Source organism: Muscardinus avellanarius (genome assembly GCF_963383645.1).
Source record: "Muscardinus avellanarius genome assembly, chromosome: 11".
Classification (NCBI taxonomy): domain Eukaryota; kingdom Metazoa; phylum Chordata; class Mammalia; order Rodentia; family Gliridae; genus Muscardinus; species Muscardinus avellanarius.
This window is the reverse complement of record NC_137797.1, coordinates 11,560,149-11,580,441: the sequence shown is the minus strand read 5'-3', so window position 1 is coordinate 11,580,441 and position 20,293 is coordinate 11,560,149. Positions and strand designations below refer to the sequence as shown.

At 59.8% G+C, this 20,293-nt stretch overlaps 1 protein-coding gene across 1 annotated transcript; it reads right to left on the bottom strand.

Annotated features, from left to right (window-relative positions):
* Positions 1-6,958: 6,958 nt before the first annotated feature.
* RAC2 (Rac family small GTPase 2) lies at positions 6,959-19,509 on the bottom strand (the record flags this gene model as incomplete). The annotated part of the gene is made up of 7 exons (XM_080706349.1): positions 6,959-7,031; positions 7,731-7,861; positions 9,455-9,614; positions 9,817-9,879; positions 10,166-10,283; positions 17,186-17,257; positions 19,475-19,509. 6 exons carry the CDS (start codon positions 19,507-19,509, stop codon positions 7,731-7,733), a joined length of 579 nt encoding a protein of 192 aa, XP_080562475.1. The 3' UTR covers positions 6,959-7,031.
* Positions 19,510-20,293: the final 784 nt, after the last annotated feature.

Here is a 20,293-nt window from a genome sequence, read left to right as displayed (position 1 = left end):
TTGTGCCTTCCCTGGGTCACTACGACTGCACTTAGGGTGCTCTGTATCTCGAGTCTGTGGTAATCTCAGCCACCGCTACTCCTTTACTGGGTTGTATCGCAAAGTCTCAGACCCAGGGAGTTAATCGAGGCTGTGCGAGACCGTGGGGGTGCCGGGCTGGGCGTTTTCCCACAGGGAGCTGCGGCTAGGGTGTGGTATCTCTGCCACTGCTACTCCTTCACTGGGTTGGACTGCAAAATATCCGACCCAAGGAGATTATCAAAGCTGCGCAAGTCCTTGGGAGTGCAGTACAGGGATTTCTCCTTTAGGGGTCGCAATTTGACTCACGGTTATTGTGCATGCTGATCAGGAGCTGTCGCAGGGTGCTGTGAACTTGCTGTCTCTGCTGACAATATGGTGCCATTGCCACGCCCTCGGCCGTGCGGCTGCCGCATTTTCTGGTTTTGGGCTCCGTTCTGAGTCCCTGGAAGGCGTGATGAGCTTGGCCACTGGGAGTTTTAGACGTTCTTTTCACTGAAAGAACTGCTGAATTACACCTGAATGATCCGTAGCTGCTCACTTCAGCTCCTTGTTTACTTTTTCTCTCTGGAGCCTGGTGCTGTGAGGGAAGATGGTTCCGGCGCAGCTCCACCGCCGCATTGCGGGCTTGATTTCTGGTCTCTGGTTGTTCTTCTAGTCTTTTTTTCTCTGTCCCTTGTGTTTACATTTTTTTTTTATTTCTCTGTTGCTAGTGTTTTCTGGCTATGAAAAGTGCTGATTTTGTGGCAATAGAGATGGAGTTATAGCAGGACTCGTAAATGCTGCTTTTCTCGGTGGCCATCTTCCCGTAAGTCCTTCTTCCCTTTTTTTAATCAGCTTATTTTTAATTTCCAAGGGCTCTTTTCTGCTTCCAGGCGGCCCCTCTGCCACAGCTTGTCTGTGGTAGTCTGTGGGCCTAGGCGGCCCGCCCTCCCTCCAAGGACAGCGAGGATGTTTCTGGAGGTTCTCCTCTGCATTCCGCAGTGTCTCTATTTCTCCACAGTCCCGTTTTTGCTGTTGGCTTCACTGGCTCTCACTCATGCCCACGAAGGAGAGAACTTTCTTCAGCTCATCCTCCTGTTGTCCACTCCTGCCTCTGAACAATGTGCTAAGATTCCTGCTGGAGATCAGGAGCGCAGTGGTGAGCGCATCTGAGGACAGCGGGGGGCTTTTTCCAAGGACACCCTCATGTCAGCATTGCTAAGACCTCCCTCTGGGGTGGCCAGGTCCCCCAGTTTCCTGTCTGGGGTGAGTGTACACCAGGGATTAGCAACCCTACACCTGCCAGAGAAGGGAGCTAAGAACTTTACAAAGCCACTGTACCAGTCAGATACTGCTGTGTAACAAACCCCACAAGCTCTCTGTGGCGAGAACGGTACCCGTTGGTTCCACTCCCATCTCAACTGGGCTGGGCTGATCTAGACAGGCTCACTGGGCCGATGAGCATCGGGTCACAGCCCTGGCGGCTGTACAGCTCTACCCGTGTTCCCTACTCCTCTGGGGTTTGCCCAGAGCACACTCTTTTTTGTCAGCACAAGAGAGCAGACCCAAGGGCACGGGCACACTTGAGCATCTCCTTGCACCTGAGGGCTAATGTCCTGGTGGCCAAGCACGTCTCTTGGCCAAGCCGGGCATGGGGAGTGGCAGGGGAGGTAGTGCTTATTTGCTACTTGGAATCAAATCTACCAAGTCAGCCAGGTGCCTGCCCCCACCCTGCCGCAGAGCAGGTGCCTCTGGTCCAGAGCACTCTGGCTGACCTTCCCTGCCTGGCTGCAGAGCATGGGGTGGGGGCAGCGAGACCCAGGGGACCCAGCTGCTCCTTTACCAGCAGGGCCTGGTTGGTTTCAGCTTCCCACATCAGGTTCTGCAAGGCTGGGCGGTCTCACTCCCACACACGCTGTGGCTGGGGTAGCAGGTGTCTCCGGTTTTCTTTGAAGACAGCGTTTGTGTTTCTGTTTCTTGTTCTGGGCATGGCGGGCGGGGCTGCTTTTCAGCAGGGGTTGGAGAAGAACCATCTCTACTGCGGCCCCTGGGACCAGAGCCTCCTCCTGCCGCTACTGAAGATGCACCTTGCTCTGTGGGCCAGGGGTGACTTGGGAGGCCCCAGGGACCACGGAGCCCTGCCTTCCCTCTGCACCCCAGCCCACCTCACAGAGCTTGGGGTGCAGCGTGTGGCGGCCTGCGCGAGGAGGAACAGAACTGAATGGGGTTTGCGCCCTCCCTCTTCAAGGTCCTTTCCAGAAGTCTTAGAGACGTCCCAGATCGGCCTCCCCCTCCCCAGGGCCCTTCTGTCTCACATCCATGGCCAGGTTGGAGTCTGATGTTGGGTTGGGGGCGCAAAGGGAGGGAGGAGAAGGCAGAGATGAAGGAGCAGACAGCAAGACTGCCAGCCCAGAACGGCCACTACTGGGCAGCAGCTTAGCACAGCAACCATGCTGCTCTCCTGTGAGCACGGGAAAAGCCAGGCTCGTTCCCGTGGCTCTTTTCCACATGCTGGGGCCAAGGAGGCCAGAGAGACTCAGGGAGGCCAGGGAGGCCAGGGAGGCTCAGGAGGCCAGGGAGGCTCAGGAGGCCAGGGAGGCTCAGGGAGGCCAGGGAGGCCAAGGAAGCCAGAGAGGCCAGGGAGGCTCAGGAGGCCAGGGAGGCCAAGGAGGCCAGGGAGGCTCAGGAGGCCAGGGAGGCTCAGGAGGCCAGGGAGGCCAGGGAGGCTCAGGAGGCCAGGGAGGCTCAGGAGGCCAGGGATGCCAGGGAGGTTTAGGAGGCCAGAGAGGCTCAGGGAGGCCAGGGAGGCCAAGGAGGCCAGGGAGGCTAGGGAGGCTCAGGAGGCCAGGGAGGTCAGGGAGGCTCAGGAGGCCAGGGAGGCCAAGGAGGCCAGGGAGGCTCAGGAGGCCAGGGAGGCTCAGGGAGGCCAGGGAGGCTCAGGAGGCTAGGGAAGCCAGGGAGGCTCAGGAGGCCAGGGATGCTCAGGAGGCCAGGGAGGCTCAGGAGGCCAGGGAGGCCAAGGAGGCCAGGGAGGCCAGGGAGGCTCAGGAGGCCAGGGAGGCCAGGGAGGCCAGGGAGGCCAGGAAAGCTCAGGAGGCCAAGGAGGCCAGAGAGGCTCAGGGAGGCCAGGGAGGCCAGGGAGGCTCAGGAGGCCAAGGAGGCCAGGGAGGCCAGGGAGGCTCAGGAGGTCAGGGAGGCCAAGGAGGCTCAGGAGGCCAGGGAGGCTCAGGAGGCCAGGGATGCCAGGGAGGTTTAGGAGGCCAGAGAGGCTCAGGGAGGCCAAGGAGACCAAGGAGGCCAGGGAGGCTAGGGAGGCTCAGGAGGCCAGGGAGGTCAGGGAGGCTCAGGAGGCCAGGGAGGTCAGGGAGGCTCAGGAGGCCAGGGAGGCCAAGGAGGCCAGGGAGGCTCAGGAGGCCAGAGAGGCTCAGGGAGGCTCAGGAGGCCAGGGATGCCAGGGAGGTTTAGGAGGCCAGAGAGGCTCAGGGAGGCCAAGGAGACCAAGGAGGCCAGGGAGGCTAGGGAGGCTCAGGAGGCCAGGGAGGTCAGGGAGGCTCAGGAGGCCAGGGAGGTCAGGGAGGCTCAGGAGGCCAGGGAGGCCAAGGAGGCCAGGGAGGCTCAGGAGGCCAGAGAGGCTCAGGGAGGCTCAGGAGGCCAGGGAGGCCAAGGAGGCCAGGGAGGCTCAGGAGGCCAGGGAGGCCAGGGAGGCTCAGGAGGCCAGGGACGCTCAGGAGGCCAGGGAGGCTCAGGAGGCCAGGGAGGCTCAGGAGGCCAGGGAGGCCAAGGAGGCCAGGGAGGCCAGGGAAGCTCAGGAGGCCAGGGACGCTCAGGAGGCCAGGGAGGCCAAGGAGGCCAGGGAGGCTCCGGGAGGCCAAGGAGGTCCAGTGCCAGCTCCTGCCCACGCCCAGCTGCGCTTCCGGTTTCTAAACAGGTTCTTGCTGACTCCCTTCTGGGTTTCCATTTCCGATCCTCAGCTCCTTTGAAAATCAAGTGAATCACCCCACATCCAAGAACAACTGGGCAAAACAATATGGTGGCGAGAGCACTGGGCCAGGAGTCCTGAAGCCAGGCTGCAAAGGCTCTGCGCTAACTGTCACAGAGACCTGGCCAAAAGCCGTGTAAACAAGCAAGAGGTTCCATTCCCGCCCCACCCTCCCCCGCAGCAAGGCCGTCGTCGTGTCTTCGTCACTGGTCAGCCGCCCACCCAGGCCCTGTTTCTCTTCTTCCCCGTTCTGAGCATGTTGGCTAGTCCTGCATCTTCACGCTCCCGTCTTCGAGCTCACACGCTGGCTGCAGCAGCTCCAGCTCTCCCAGCCAGCAGTCCAGGCAGGGGAAGGGATAAGACAAAGCACGTTGTCTGGGGTCTTTTTTTTTTTTTTTTTTTTTTTAAGGAAACACAAACTTGGGCAGACACCAGCTCTCCCGCTGACTCTCACATGGGCCCAGAATCATGTGGCCTTGGAGCCCAGAGGCAAAGCCTGCTGGGAAAACAAGTATTTTGTCCAGTGTTAGTGCATTGCCACCTTTACGCAAAACTAGAATTCTACTGACGCGCTGGATGGGGTGGGTTAGAGGTGGAAGACAGGCCTGCCTTCTCAAGTAGAGCTCTAACGCCTGTGAAACTCCTGAACCGCCATTTCTCCCTCTACAATCCGGGCTACTAGTACCAATGGAGAAAGTAGGTTAGAGGTTTTTTGTTTGTTTGTTTGTTTGTTTTTGCGGGTCTGGGGATGGAACCCAGGGGCATTCTACCTCCGAGCTACACTTCCTGCCCTATTTTTTTATTCTTTATTTTGAAATCGGGTCTCACTGAGTTGCAGAGGGCCTCACTAAGTAACTGAGGCTGTCCGCGAACCGCGATCCTCCAGATCTCAGCCTCCCGAATGCTGGGATGACAAGCATGCGCAACCACGCCCGGCTGAGATGATGCCTTTTTTTTTTTTTTTTTTTTTTTTTTGGTAGTACTGGAATTCCTGGAAGCCCTTCTACCTCCGGGCTACACTCCCAGACCTATTTTATTTTTTGAAACAGGGTCTCTTACGCCAGCACGGCTGGCTTCGAACCTGCGCGATCATCCTGTCTCCGCCTCCCAAGCGCGGGGATTACAAGCGTGCGCCACCACGCCCGATGTTGGGTCAGAGGTTTAGATGAGATTGTGCAGTCAGCAGAAGGGGCAGGAGGATCCATGTGCTGACAGTATTGTTGGTATAAACATAGGGACTGTCTCCCCGAGGGCAGGCTCAGGGGGCTGACCACCCAGGGAAGGAGCCCCAGCCCACCCTGACACTCAAGGAAGTGTGTGGAGCCGAGGAAAGGGTTCCAGGAAAGGTGCAGAGGCCTGGGAGGGGAAGAAGAGGAGCAGGGGCTTGAGGATGTGGTTGTGTCTGAGCCTGGAGGTGTGCGCCCAGGAGAGGGTGGGAGGGGAGGAGGCCGCAGGGGCCACTGGGAAGCGCATCCTCTTCCTGGAACCTGCCAGGCCCCGGAAGAGCAGGGAGCAGAGAGGCCCCGTTCTCTGCCTACATGGAGGGGTCTTGGGGCTTTTTAAACACTGACCCGTTGGGGCGCCGGGTCCTCCTCAGCCATGTCTGTGTTTTACGTGTGTGAGTTTTAATGTTACTTCAGAGAGAAGTAACTTTAAAAGCACACCAGCCTTGTCTGAGCCACACTAAGGAGAGCAGAGGGTCCCCAGCACACATGACCTTTCCAGGGGTGTGGAGCTCAGGGGAGGTGAAGAAGCAGGGGTCCTGCTTGGGAACCTGGGGACTTAGGAGGGCAGCGAAGAGAGGGCGTTTCCTCCACTGGGAGCTTGGCTGAGAGTGCCCCAGACCCATGCATCCCTCATCTCGCACACATGAAACAGTGTCTGGCACAGAGACGGTGGACAGTGGATGTGCTGGGTGCATGGATGAAGTCTGGGTAAAGGGCAGTACTGTCCACAGGAGGATGAAGTCTGGGTAAAGGGCAGTACCATCCACAGGAGTGAGGAGTCTGGCATCTCGCCCTCCGCTGGGGGCATTAAGGCTCTGGCTTCAGAACCCTCTGCCCTCTACCTGGGTTTCCCCCTGTCCCTCTCCTCCCGTATGTTCTAGGCTTGGTCAATCAGAGCCCAGCATCCTTCTGACAACTACGATTGGTTGAAGGGGCCTCTTGTGTGTGTGTGTGTGTGTGTGTGTGTGTGTGTGTGTGTGTGTGTGTACTGGGGTTCCTGGAAGCCCTTCTACCTCCCGGCTACGCTCCCAGACCTATTTTTATACATTTTTATTTGGAAACAGAGTCTCTTAAGCCAGCACGGCTGGCTCCAAACCTGCACGATCCTCCTGTCTCCGCCTCCCAAGCGTGGGGATTACAAGCGTGCGCCACCACGCCTGGCTGAAGGGGCCTAACTCTAAAGCTGGTCCAATCAGAGTCAACCTTCACTGGAACTTTGTCTGGAACAGACGCTTGCTGTGTGTGGCTGGCCTTGAACCTGAAAAGATGACATCCTAGAAGTCACCTGCCTGAGACTGAACCAGCCAGCAGGAAGCGGAGCCGAGAGGTACAGGAAAACAAGCCCTGGTGATATCACTCGACTCTCTTGATCAAGCTGTACCTGAAGTCATGCTAGTGACGAATATGAATCAAAGTTATTTTCTATATTTATTTTCTGTATTGGATTTTCTATTTGCAGCAGCAGGCATCCTGACTGGCAGTCTGAAGGGCCGTAAACTCTCCCAGGAAGACACAGCTCAGAATCCTGGGGAGGGAGAGGGGTCAGCTGAGACCGAGGGTGAGGCAGATGCTCCAGAGATTCAGAGAAATTGACCTGTTTAATGTTGTCCCAAAAAAGAAGGCCTAAGAGCAGAGATGCAGACTTCTGAGATGCTCGCTCCTGCTCAGGAGAAGGAGAAGATTCAGACGGACAGGCCAGAGCCCAGATCCTGGCAGTGACGCTGCGGTGGCAGAGCCCAGATCCTGGAGGGGGCGCGGAGTGAGACTGGAGGAATGTGGTGCCTGCCATGTGACAGGTGGCTCCTGGGTCCTGGGCCCCTCCAGTCCTGGGGGGCGATCGGGGTCAGAACGGGAAGTCAGAGCCTGCAAGCTCTCCCCTCCCCCCGGGGGCCCGCAGTGCACAGGAAACAGTCAACCATCTGCTAAGAAAGCCCCCCCCCCGGGGAGGGGACTCGTGCCTAGCCGGGGAGCCATCAGGCTTTGGGTGGGGGCCTCAGAGGGTCAGGACCACCCGGGAGGGGGCTGGGAGCCACCTGGAAGGGAAACACACGGGTGAGGCTTTGGGGACACCAGAGCCCACAGACACGCTGTCCTGGTCCAGGCTCCTCCAGCCTCTGGCCTCTGCCTGAGCTCCCCTGTCCCGGTGACCGTGCACTCCGTCCTCCTGCCCCGAGCCCCGAAAGCAGCCCAAGCTGTGTCTAGCCCACCCCTCCAGCGCCCCTCCTGCCCCGGCTACTAGGTCGCTCTCCCTCCTCCGCCTGTGTGTGGCTGTCCTCTGGGCTCCCCTGGGGACAGGGACCCGGGCATATTCTGTCACACCCTTGCTGCAAGAGTGGGGGTGGAGGCCCAGCAGCCTGTGCCTTGACTCAGGCTACGCGGCATTTTCTGATACCCTGGCCTCCCTGGGAATAGCCTCCTTGGGGCCGGAGGGCTGGGCAGAAGAGGCTGGATGAGCAACCTCCAGGCCTCTGTCCAGGGCCTGGCCGCCCCTCCAGCCCGAGCCACAGGTGTGAGCCAGGTCTTACCTAGAGGAGGCTGCAGCGGTGCTTCTGCTGCCGCGCGGGCTGGGGGCACAGGACGGCACGGATGGCCTCATCGAAGACGGTTTTCAGGCCCCTCTGCGTGAGGGCCGAGCACTCCAGGTATTTCACGGAGTCTGAAGGGTGGGCAGCAAACAGAGGCCTAAGCCAGGGGTGGGGGCTCCGGACAGGCGCCCCTCCCAGGCCACAGGTCTGAGCACCAGGCTGGGGTTCCCAGTCTGCTCCCATCTCCCGTGGCCTTGAGCCAGGAATTCGCCCTGCTGGGCCTCAGTTTCCCCACATTTGGAATTTGTGGGTGAGGGCAGGACCCACAGGGGCTGGGCCTTTCTTGGACACCCTGGGGGGAGCAGCCAGGGTGGCACACTCTGGCCTTGGTGACTCCAGTCCCCAGGTTCAAATTCCACTCTGCCGCATACTGGCTGGGCAGTCTCAAGCCAAAGACCCCATCCCCGCCGTCCTCGGCAGGTGTCCTTCACTAGAAAGTGGGGTGACATCTGTCTCTCACTCACAATGGCTTGAGGGCAAAGTGGGAGGTGCTGGGGCTCTACCCACATTACCCATGGCTATCAGTGGGGTCAGAGCGGCTGGGGAGCCCCTAGGCAGGGCAGCTGCTGCCCCCTCACAAGGCCTGCAGGCCCCCAGGGGCCCCCAAGGCCCGAGCTGCGACCCTGTGTTATCTCATTCTGGAGGAGAAAGGGCCTTTGGGGGTTGTCCAGGCCATAGGTGCAGACAGGGAGCCTGAGGCCCAGAGAGGGGGAGCCACTAGCCCAAGGTCACACAGCCAGTGAGTGCCAGAGCTGGGACAGGACCCCAGCTCCTAGGACCCTCTGCGCCATGGTCATCGTCATCCATCACGGGCTCTGAAAAGGACAGAGAGTCTACAGCGGGGACCCAGGAGGCCAGGGAGCAGGCCTCAGCTGCCCAGGAGGCTCAGAAGACGGTCAGTCCCGGGAGTTACTGAGGCGTCCAGGGACCTGGGTGGGGCAGGAGCCCGGGGTGTGAGCAGCAGGGGCTTGGGGAAGAGGCCCTGGGGTCACCAAGTCACGGGAAGGAGGGAGGTGGCTGCGGTTTCTCTTCCTGTGGAGAGTGAGTCCCGCCCACTTCCCGCAGGAGGAAGAGTGAGGGCCTGGGGTGGGGCGGGCGGGGGCCGGCCGGGTGGACAGAGGGCAGCCAGTGCCAGGCAGGCACCGGGCTCCGTGGACGCACTGGCCGTCCCCAGGGGCCTGCAGAGACCTCCCCCGGCCGACTAGGGATGTCACCCTCTGCTTTCTTCTCTCACTGGGCCAAGAAGGGAGGTGAGAGGGGGTGTGGGGGACCCTGTCCCCCTTCAATCTATGCAGGGTGCCTCATCTAGGAAGCCTGCCCAGCACAGCCCGTCCTCCAGGTGACCGCAGCCATGCACCACCCTGCTTCTGTCTGCTCAGCCACACCCCTTATTTTCGAGGTCTTCCTAGGATACCGTCACTACCAACTCACAGCTGCCCCAGGGGACTGAATTAACCTAGTTTTCCCAGCCACCTAAAGAGGCAGGAGCCATCTCTATCCTCATGCCTTACTGGTGAAGGAACACGGACACAGAGAGGCTAAGTAATTAGCCCAAGGTCACACAGCTGGTGCACAGCAGAGCCAGGATCGGAGCCTGGGGCCTGGCCCTGGGGCGAGGCGGTGTTGGGGTTCCCCTCGCTCCCCTCCGAGCCCGAGCCCCGTACCGATCTCCTTGGCCAGGGCCAGGCCCTGCGGGTACGTGATGGGCGCCAGCTTCTTCTCCTTCAGCTTCTCGATGGTGTCCTTGTCATCTCGCAGGTCCAGCTTGGTGCCCACCAGGATAATGGGCGTGCTGGGACAGTGGTGTCGCACCTCGGGGAACCACTGGGCAGGTGGCAGGCACGGGCAGAGGGGGCAGGGGCAGGAGGGGTGAGGGAGCCATGAGATTTCACGTGGAGATCGGAGGACAAGGTCACGGGAGGCCGGGAGCAGAGGTCACGGCCTCACACCCCACCCCATCCTCCTGTCAGTGCCCCCACTCACGCTGGACAGCCCCTCTGCCGCCCCGGGCCGCCTGCCTGCTCACCTTGGCACGGACGTTCTCATAGGAAGCCGGGCTGACGAGGGAGAAGCAGATGAGGAACACGTCCTGAGGACAGAGCAGACCAGGTTGCCCGTGGAAGTGTGGGCAGGGCTGCCACGGGACCCTCCACGCCTGGGCCACCACTGTGGCTTAGGATGGGGGGGCAGGTCTCCCTGGGCCTCACCCTCTACCAGCACAGGAGGCCCGGGCCTCCTCTGAGCACGGGTGGGGCCTCGGGCCAGGTCTGGGGGCGGTGTTACCCCATTCTGAAGGCACACTCCCTGAGCTGGGCCTTGAGGCCACTGTCCAAAGGGCGCGGGAAGGGGGTGGGGCAGGCCAGAGAGGTACCCACCGTCTGGGGATAGGAGAGCGGCCGGAGGCGGTCGTAGTCCTCCTGGCCCGCAGTGTCCCACAGCCCCAGGTTCACAGGCTTGCTGTCCACCATCACATTGGCCGAATAATTGTCAAACCTGTGGGGAGCGGGCAAGGCAGGACCAGGTCAGAGAACCCCAGAGCACGGGACCCCAGCCCAGCCCAGAGACCCAGAGAGGGATTGCCAGTTGCCCAAAGACACACAGCGCTCTACAGTTGGGTTTTCTTTATTGTTTTCATTACTGATTGTTTGTTTGGGGGTTTGGGGTGTGTGTGTCTGTGTGTGTGTGTCACTAGTGACTGGCATTCTGCCTCTGAGATACACCCCCAACCCTATTTTTTATTTTATTTTCTTTATTTGTTTATTTTTGGTGGTACTGGGAATGGAACCTTCTACCTCCAGGCTACACTCCCAAACCTATTTTATATTTTATTTGGAAACAGGGTCTCTTAAGCTAGGGAAGCTGGCTTCGAACCTGCGCGATCCTCCTGTCTCTGCCTCCCAAGCACGGGGATACAGGCCTGTGCCACCACGCCCGGCTTGATTCGTTATATGTAAAAATTTTTAAATGCAAGTAAACACAGGCAAACGTTACCTCTTGGCCACTTTTCTGCCATCAGCGCTTGTCTAGAGAGCCTTTGACTGAGGCTGTACAAATTCCCTCCAAGGCTCGATGATCAGAGGAATCACTACCCACCTCCTGTGCCAGACAGCTAGGCTGCCCCGTGTTGAATGAGTGTCTGCCCCCATTTTAAGCTGGGTTTCCAGGAAACAAATCCTGAGACAAGGTGGGGAGGGGGTTTGGGGGAGGAGAGAGCAGGAAGCCAGGAGGGACACAGAGACAGCTGCTGCTCCTGCCGAGGGCCTCCTGCTCAGGGCCGAGGGACACCTGGGAGAGCGCAGGAAGCTGGGGTTTTCGTCCACACCCCCTATGGCTGGATGGTGGCCTTCCCGCCAGCCCCAGGTGTGCACAGAAAGCCAGTCACAGCCCAGGGAGATGCGTGGGCCCTCACAGCCAACTGGGAGGCAGACACTGGGCCTGCGAGCAGTGGGAGGGGAGCCAAGGCACTGAAAGCTAATTTAGAAGCAGGTTCCCATAACACACCCACAGGCCCTGCTCCTTAGCTCCTGACCTTGTCCACTGAGGCCTCAGGCTCCCCACGTAGAGCAGGCAAGCCAGGCAAGGCCACTGGGCCACCTGCCGGTGCTGTCCAGGCGTCACCCCACCCAGAGGTCCCCCACCTCAGCTTGTCCAGTCCCGCCCATGGCCGCATCCCACTCCAGGCCCCTTTCCCAGCTGGCCTCTACCCACCCCCTCGGGCCTGCCTCCTACTCAAGCCTCAAAGCCCAGTGCCTGCCTGCCCGACCCTGAAAGTGCTCTCTGCTGACCTTGACCAAGAGCCACAATTGTGAGTCAGCTCCGTGACTCTGCACGGGCCAGCCCTGCGCCTGCGCCATCTCCACAGTCTCCGGGTGCCCAGGGAACATAGGTAGATTGGAATTAAACCTAACCGGACTGAAACTCTTCCAACGCGCGCTCCCCTCTGCAGCCCTTGCAGAATGGGGCTCAGTATCTGGCTGCTGAAGCCCTAGGCCTTCAAGGTAACCCCAAAGACATTTCTGTGGCAGAAGAACACCCCCCCCCCCAGATCCCCAAATGCGGGCAGAGGCATGTTAATAAAAGATGATGCTTCAGCTCCTCAGAGGTACCTGGTCACCTCCTAGCGCCCCCACTCCCGCTCCCTGATGCCTGGAAAGCCCCCCATTCCCCACTTGCCCTCCTGCCTCCCCTCCAGGGAGCCTCCCCAGATCCTATCAGGTCCAGGCTGCCACGATCCGGAGCAGCACTCCTTGGGGCACTCAGCCTGCTGGATCCTCACTGCACCCGGATGCTAGCACAAGCTCTGGCGCACAGTAGGTCTGCTGTGTACCTACTCTGGGTACCCCTGACACCACCATTGTGGGTTTCAGGAACAAGAGAGAGACTGCTGGGCATGACGGGAAAATAAGTGCTGCTTTGGGCTCCAACCAGGAACCGCGGCCGCCTTTGGGACAGGCTTGGGGTGCTAGGTCACTGTCCCCAAATGTCCAGCCTGAAAGCCTAGTGCCCAAAGGTCCAGGATCCTGAGACAAAGGTGTCTGTGTCTTCCAGGTCACCCCCTGGGTCGCAGGGCTCTGGCGACGGAGGAAGGGCTGGACCTTTACCGAGCACCTACTCTGGGGCCAGGCAGGGGCGGGGCGAGGCGCCTTCTTACAGTAGGGCTGAAAGTCCCATGGACAAGAGGACCTTAAGTTAGTCTCATCAGACAGATAAAGAAACGGACACCCCAGGAGGCTCCAGGAGCTCTTCCCGGCCACCAGCTCCAGCTCCTAAGCAGAGGAGCCGGGTCCAAGCCTGCTCTTCCCGTGACCCCCCTTGTGAGCACACCTCTTGAACTGCAGGGTGTTGGTTCCATGGGGGACCGTCACCCAGGCTCAGCTGCCCAGGCTGGCAAGGAAGACAGTTCCTTGTGACGCCGCATCCTGGCTGTGTGGCTCAGGGTGAGTGACTTAGCTTCTCTGAGCCTTGTTTTCTTCACTATAAATATCTCTTGGGAGCAACAGAAGGACCCAAAGAGACAGAGTGTTCAAGTGTTCCTGCCGGGAGATGCTCGGAGATGGCGCGCGTCAATCCCGCTCCTGATGTCCCTGCGTGGTGCCCCTCCCTGGAGGACCAGCTGTCAGAGCTCCAGGGACAGCTGGCTGTGGCGATGATGTGAAGTTCCCGGGGTGGGGTCCCCTTACTCGTGAGGTTCACAGGAGCCAGAAGCAGAGGAGCCTCAGCACCAGGGCCAAGCCCCACCCTGTTTTCCAGGGGGAGAAACTGAGGCTTGTAGAAAGAGACACGCCCAAGATCTCCCAGCCAGCTGGCACTGGAGCAAGGCTACATCCTGTCACCCAGTTCGGAAAAGCCTGTGTGGGGAGCAACAGAGTTGGGGACGGTGGAGGCCGCAGGGACAGTTTTCTCCTGACCCTGGTCTCTTGAGCCTACCTTGGATACGGAGTGGAGAAGGGGTAGGTGGAAGGGGTCTCTGCACCCAGGGGTCACTTCACCACCACCCAGGCTCTTCCCCAGGGACCAACAATGCATTCAAGATGTGCAGAGGCCCTGGGGCACTGTGGCTGGTGACTTGGGGCCGAGGGAGGATCGGCCGGGCAGGAAGTCTCTATCCTCAGGGAGCACCATCCCAGCAGGGGAGCACAGTGCATGAGCAGAGAGATCAGGTCCCATCAGGACAGCCAGGAAGAAAGGCAAACAGATGGTGGGAGGCCGCGTCAGACAGAGGCTAGGGAGGCAGGAGGGAGGAGCGTCCAGGCGTCAGAAGCCAGGGCCAGAGGTCTGGGGAGGCTGGCCTGCCTGGGACTGTCAGGACACCTGCATCTCTGGAGAGCTCAGGGTGTATGGCCAACGAGGCTATTGTTCAGGTCAGGACTCTGAACACCATGACGGGGGGTGGGCTTAATGTGAACAGGCCACAGGAGGGATCAGGGCTAGGATGTGGCTTCACCGAATGCTTTTTTTTTTTTTTTTTTTTTTTTGCAGTACTGGGAATGGAACCCAGGGGCATTCTACCTCCGAGCTACACCCCTAGCCCAAATTTTATTCTTTATTTTTGAAACAGGGTCTCACTGAGTTGCAAAGGGCCTCACTAAGTAGTAGCTGAGGCTGTCCAAGAACCGCAATCCTCCTGTTTCAGCCTCCCAAAATGCTGGGATTACAAGGGTTCACCACCATGCCCAGCTCTTTTTTGGGGGAGGAGTGCTAGGGATTGAACCCTGGGGCTTTCTACCTCTGAGCTATACCCTCCTTTTTGTTGTTTTTTTGTTTTGTTTTGTTTTGAAACAGGGTCTCTAGGTTGCTGAGGCTCTAAGTTTCTGAGTCTGTCCTTGAACCTATGATCCCCCTGTCTCAGCCTCCTAAGTACCAGGTGCCACCATACCCATCTAACTGGCACCTTCAAAAACTCGCCTCGAGCAGGGCGTGGTGGCGCACGCTTGTAATCCCAGCATTTGGGAGGCTGAGACAGGAGGATTGTGGTTCACAGACAGCCTCAGCTACTTAGTGAGGCCCTTTGCATATCAGTGAGACCCTGTTTCAAAATAAAGAAAAAAAATACAGCTGAGAGTGTCGATCAGAGATAGAATGCCCTTGGGTTCCATTCTCAATACCTCAAATAAATAAACAAATAAATAAAAGCTCCCCTGGGCTTCAGTTTTAGTGTTATTATAAGAAGGGCAGATGGAAGAGGGGACCCCTAGGTCACAGGCCTCTGAAAGCAGGGCCTTCCTGCCTGGTCTTTGTACCCCCAATACCCAGCATGGCCCATCCCCAGAATAGGTTTTAGTTTCCCCATCTGTGAAAATGCAAAAAGATCTCATAGGGCCCTACTGGCTCTGAGATCTGGTGTAGGGTCTAGGTCTTCAGGCTATGAATTCCATGGCTGTGAAGAGGAGAAAGCCCTTGCTACCCCTTGATGCCTCTGCATCCCCATTCATACACTAATGCTGATGGGTTAGCGGCTAAGAGGATGCAGAGGAGGATGGTGAGAGCCAATCAGGAAACAGCTCCACCGGCCTCTGTTCCTGATTGGCCAGAGGCAGTACAGCTTCCCCTAGGGAAAGTGGCAGCCACTGGGCAGCAGGTTCAGCCCCACCGCCCTAAACTGTTAACCCTCCAACCTCTGTGTATCTGATCTTGTGTCTCCAGGCCCAGAAGTTCTCCAACTTTATTTACCAGGAGTGCCAGGGCTCCAGGGATACCTGCCTTCTACACCCACCTCTCTCCTTCTATGCAGAGCCAAATACAAAATAAAAACCCGGGGCCCCGGGTCCAGAAATGATAAAGATGGCAAGTTCAAGCATTAACCAGGAGCAGGACCCTTCTGAGCACCGGGTCAGAGCCCCTTGGACCCCACACCAGTAGGATGCTCTGATCCCAGGTTCCTGAGAGACCTGAACAACCACGTCACCAGAGACCAGCAGGGACAAACAGCTGAGAGCAACTGGCCCTGGGCTGGCCGCGGCGGCCAAACCTCCCCTTGCACAGGGGAGAGTGCCCGGCCGGCCCTGCCTCCTCTTGATGGGGAACCTGAGGCTTCTAGGCTCAGAGAGGGCAAGTCATTGGTCCAAGGTCCTTCCACAAGTAAGCTCTGCAATCCAGCAGGACAGGCAGAGGCGGGAGCCAGTGTCCCCAGCCTCAGGGGCACAGGCGGTGAGGACACCCTGGTGACAGTGGCCTGCGGTAAGAGCCACCTTACCAACACAGCACCTGCCTCCCTGCTCAGGGCCTGATGCAAACTGCACTTGTATGCAGATTCCCATTCTGCGTACAAGGAAGAATGGGATGAGGGACACTCAGAGAACCAGAAGTCCGTTCTCCAGGCTCTGGCCCAGCTTTCTCTGCCCTCCCCTGGCTGAGCTGGCATCCAGGGAGGGGCAGCGTAGAGGGAGCTGCTCCCCCGCAGTGGAGGCGGGGCTGGAGAGAGTCAGGGTTGGGACTGAGGGGTCCTCTGACGCCATGTTGGCCCTGGGCACTGTTTCCCCTTCTGCCCGTACCCCTCCTTCCCAGGAGAACCAGAAATCTGCTCCTGAAAAGGGTTCCCATTAAGATAAAGAAGTAAGGACCCGCAGGGCTGGACATGGCCCTGGGCTCTGGCCAGACAGGCCCCAGTGGCCCCGCTGGCAAGTCCCTTAGGAACGCAAGTCTCAGCTTCCCTGTGGGCATGTCGAGTGTCCCAACACCCACCTCCAAGAGGGTCGCATGAGGTCATCTATGGGCGACACCTTGAGCAGGGCCCGCACACAGTAGGCCCGCAGCAGGTAACAGACGAATGACCCTCCTAGGCCTCCCGGGGACGCTCCGTGCAGGCAGCTGACAGCACGTGCACTGGGCTACAACACTACAGAGCACTACACCTCTTACACCGGGTGTGAGACAGTGTGGGGCCCAAAGAGAACCAAGAGGTGCCCGTCCTCCGAGGGCCGGCGGCCGGGGGACAGCTCGGGGAGGTCGCCCTGGGGAGCAAGGCCCTGCGAAGGGGGGAGGCCTCCTGGAGGGGCTCGAGCTGGGCCTGGAGGCCTTAGACACGTGGGTGTGGCAGGGAGAGAGCCAGGGAAGAGCGTGGGCAAGGGCCCTGCGGCAAAAGCTCCCAGGAACATTGCCCACAGCAGAGAAGGGAGGGAAGGCTGGGGAGGCATCAAGGCCTTGACCGCCATGCCCACACGGGGCCCACTGAGGCTCGGCCCCCCAGCATCCTTAGAGTCGGGTGCACGCTCCTTCCTGGGAGTCAAATGACAGCTCTGTCTCCACATGGGGTGACAGAGGCCAGGGTCTCCACTGGCACCACCCAGTCGCCAGCACAGCCAGGCCCGGCAGATGCTGCCCCTGGGTCCCCCTTCTCCTTTCTCCTCCACCCTCCTCCTCCTCTGACCTGCTACTCTTCCTCCTCCTTCCCCTGTCCTCCTCCTTCTTTTCCTCTTCCTCAATCCTCCTCCTCCTCCTCCTTCCCCTGTCCTCCTCCTCCTTTTCCTCTTCCTCCATCCTCCTCCTCCTCCTTCCCCTGTCCTCCTCCTCCTTTTCCTCTTCCTCCATCCTCCTCCTCCTTCTTCCCCTGTCCTCTTCCTTCTTTTCCTCTTCCTCCATCCTCCTCCTCCTTCCCCTCTGTCCTCCTCCTTTTCCTCTTCCTCCGTCCTCCTCCTCCTCTGTCCTCCCCTCCCCTCCACTTTCCTACCATGGCCCTCGCCTGCGTCCTGCCCAGCCCAGCCTCTCCTCCACCTCCCTCTTAGAGGCTTGAAGGCCCCCTCCCCGCACTCCACCAGCTCACCCCTACCCCTTGTGTCTCCCTTGCTGGGTCACCATGTCCCCGGCTGGACCATGGGGCAGCCCTGCCAGGTCAGAGATGGGCTCTGGTGCCACCGACTGCCCGACCCCTAGGTGCCCATGGGGGCGGCTGGACTCACACGGTGGGGATGTACTCTCCCGGGAAGGCGTTGGTGGTGTAGCTGATGAGCAGGCAGGTCTTGCCCACGGCTCTGAAAGACAGAAGTGCGGAGGACACGGTCACAGCTCCGCTGAGAGCTGAGACGGGGTGGTCTCGAGGCGTCTCCCCAGGCCCATGCCTCTGGGCCTCAGTCTCCCCACCTGAGATGCCCAGCGCCAGTGTTCTCAGCCCCAAGAGCTTGTGAGAGTCACCGGGGCTGCCCAAGATTGTGCAGACCTCGGGGTCCTGCCCCAGAGACTCTGGCCCACAGTGTGGGCAGAATGGGAATCTGTCTTTTCCAGTATACCTGGGTGTGACGGGCAACCCAGGGTTAAGAGTGAGGTTTCTAGACAATGCCACGGAGCACCTGGGGCCAGCCCCGGGCTCGCCGTCACTCCTGGGCTTCAAATCCCAGCTCCACCCCTGCCAGTGGCACAACCTCGGGCAAGTCACTTAGCCTCCTTCTGCCTCAGTTTCCCCATCTAGGAGACAGGCTTGAGTCCATCGTCCTGGGAGTATGCAGAGCAGCACATGAGATGATGCCATGAAAGCCTGCGCCTGGCACTGCGGCCACCGGTGTCCGCCCTCTTCCCTGCCCACCTCGCCATGGAGTGCACAGAGTTTTTTTTGTTTTGTTTTGTTTTGTTTTTTGTGGTGGTGCTAGGGGTGGAACTCAGAAGCTTTCTACCTCCAGGCTATGCTCCCAGACCTATTTTTATGTATTATTTGGAAACAGGGTCTCACTAAGTTGCTGAGGGCCTCATTAAGTAGCTGAGGCTGGCTTCGAACCTGCATGATCCTCCTGTCTCAGCCTCCCAAGCGCGGGGATTACAAGTGTGCGCCACGACGCCCGGCTACAGTTTTGAAGCCAGAGAGACATGGGTTCACACCCTGTGAGGTTTGGGTACTGACCAAACCTTGCTGAGCTGCAGTCTTCCCGCCTGTAAGACGGAGCTGATATCAGGGCTGATGGTGAGAACAGGTCTGGCCCGTAGCAACAGAGAAGTCAGCAGGATGGGCCGTAGTGGAGCTGGGCCCCCTCCCCGGCCTGCTGAGCCCCAGGAGGCCCGGGCCGCTCAGCCCGAAGCTTTGAGGCCCCAGGGACAGCTCAGGCCTTCCCTGCCCTGCGTGGCCCCGTCACTTCCTGTTGGAGGAGCCGCTCTCCCCAGGACAGGCCAAGGTAACTTTGAACTTGGCCTCGGTTTCCGCCCGCCCTGCTCAGATCTTATGCAAAGAAGAAGTGTACAGGCAGCCGCAGGCAGATAACGGCCCAGAGCCTGAGAGCGTGGAGTCAGCTGAGTGACCTTCCCCCCATCCCCGCCCAGCCAGGCAAGCGCCCGGCCTCCCACCGCCTGGCTGCCCCTCCGTAGACTGGGAAAGCTGGCCAAAGCCCTGGCCTACTGGAACACACAGGAATGGACTCGGGGGACTCAGGAAGGGCCTGTGGGCTGTAGCCTAAGCCGGGCTGGCAGACTCCAGGGATGGACATTTGAGCCTGCCATCCAACAGACAGATGAGATCAGAGGTCACAGGGAACGTGGCAGACCAGGTCACTGAGATCCAACAACCAAGAGGGCCCTGAGCCCAGCCTGGAGCCCCCACCGCCATCCCTGGTCCTCTGGCCCTCCTCCTTTCCTAACTGCCTCTCCATCTTCCCACCAACTCCCCAACACACACACACACACACACACACACACACACACACATACACACACACACACACCCGCCCAATCCCCTGGCTGGGGTGAGTGTAAAAACACACACCAGCAAGACAGCCACCCCGTGTCTCCAGTGACCTACGGCACCCTGGGGTGTAGACCTCTTCCCAGGTGGCTTGAGGGGGCTCAGAGAAGGGCTGTCACTTGCCCAGAACCACCTGCCACCCCAACATCAGCCAGCCAGTGACCAGGACCCCGGCCAGCCTGGAGACACAGACACCTCTCTGGTCCCCAGACTCACACCAGCACATCAGTGCTGCCTGATGCATGGCGCTGGCACCCAGGGGAGTCCTGCTCAGCTCCGGGGTGCAGGCACGGAGCCCCAGCACCCCCAGAGTCCTCTGCCCTCCACCCGGTGGTGTCCAGGGTGGGCTGGGCTGGGGAGAGTGAAGACACCCTCAACCACCCTGGGTGCTCCCTCGGGCACTGGGGGAGGACAGAAGCCACTCCTCCTGGCCGCCTCCCAGGGTCTCCACATCTGCAGGGATGTCAGGGCAGGGGTCCCGGGGGCACCCCAGTAGGGGCCCTGAGGGGCTCAGCCAGGTACTTACCCATCTCCCACCACCACACACTTGATGGCCTGCATCGTGTCGGGGCTGCAGCGGGGTGACGGCTGCGGCCAGGGGTGTTTCCCTGCAGCGGTGTGGAGTAGCTGAAGGTGCCTGGCGGTGAGGAGCAGCCGCGGGACAGGAGGCAGGAGGAAGCGGAAGGGGAACTTACCCGAGCTGCTGCCCCCACGGCCTCGCACAGGGCGGAGCATGCGGTTGGCGGGGAGCTGGGGGGCCCCCCAGGTGCCGGCTAGGCCCTGGACGCCCCAGACCACAGGAACCTGCCCCGAGGCTCCAGCCAGAGGCCTGGGCTCCTTCTCAGTTGGGAGACCCACTGCCTGCCCAAGGACCAACACTCTTCTCTAAGAACTAGAGGCTCCTAAGAATACCATTCGTCTCAACGCTAAACATGAGCATTTAATGAGCACCTACTGTGTGCTGGGCACAGAAGCTGGAGCTAAGGACTCCAAGATGCAGGGGCACGGCGGGTCCCTGGAGTCACACCCTAGAGGGTACAGCCCCACCACAGGGGCCTCTGAACAAGGCGGAGAGCGGCTGGGGCCACGCGGGAGCCACAGAGAGGGGACCTCAGAACCACAAGGACAGCTGGGGTCCCACAAGGTGGCATTAGAGCATTTGAACGCAATGCCCAAGAGAGGGTTCTGGGGAGGGGTCTAGAGCAGCCCTGTGAGAGCCAGGACCCAGGACACTTCTGGACACTCCCCTTTGTCCACACACGTCCCCATCCGCGGCCAGACAGCAGGACAACCCTCGTGTCCATCTAAAACGGTGTGCTAAGTGCAGCGTGGGTGGCACCTGGGA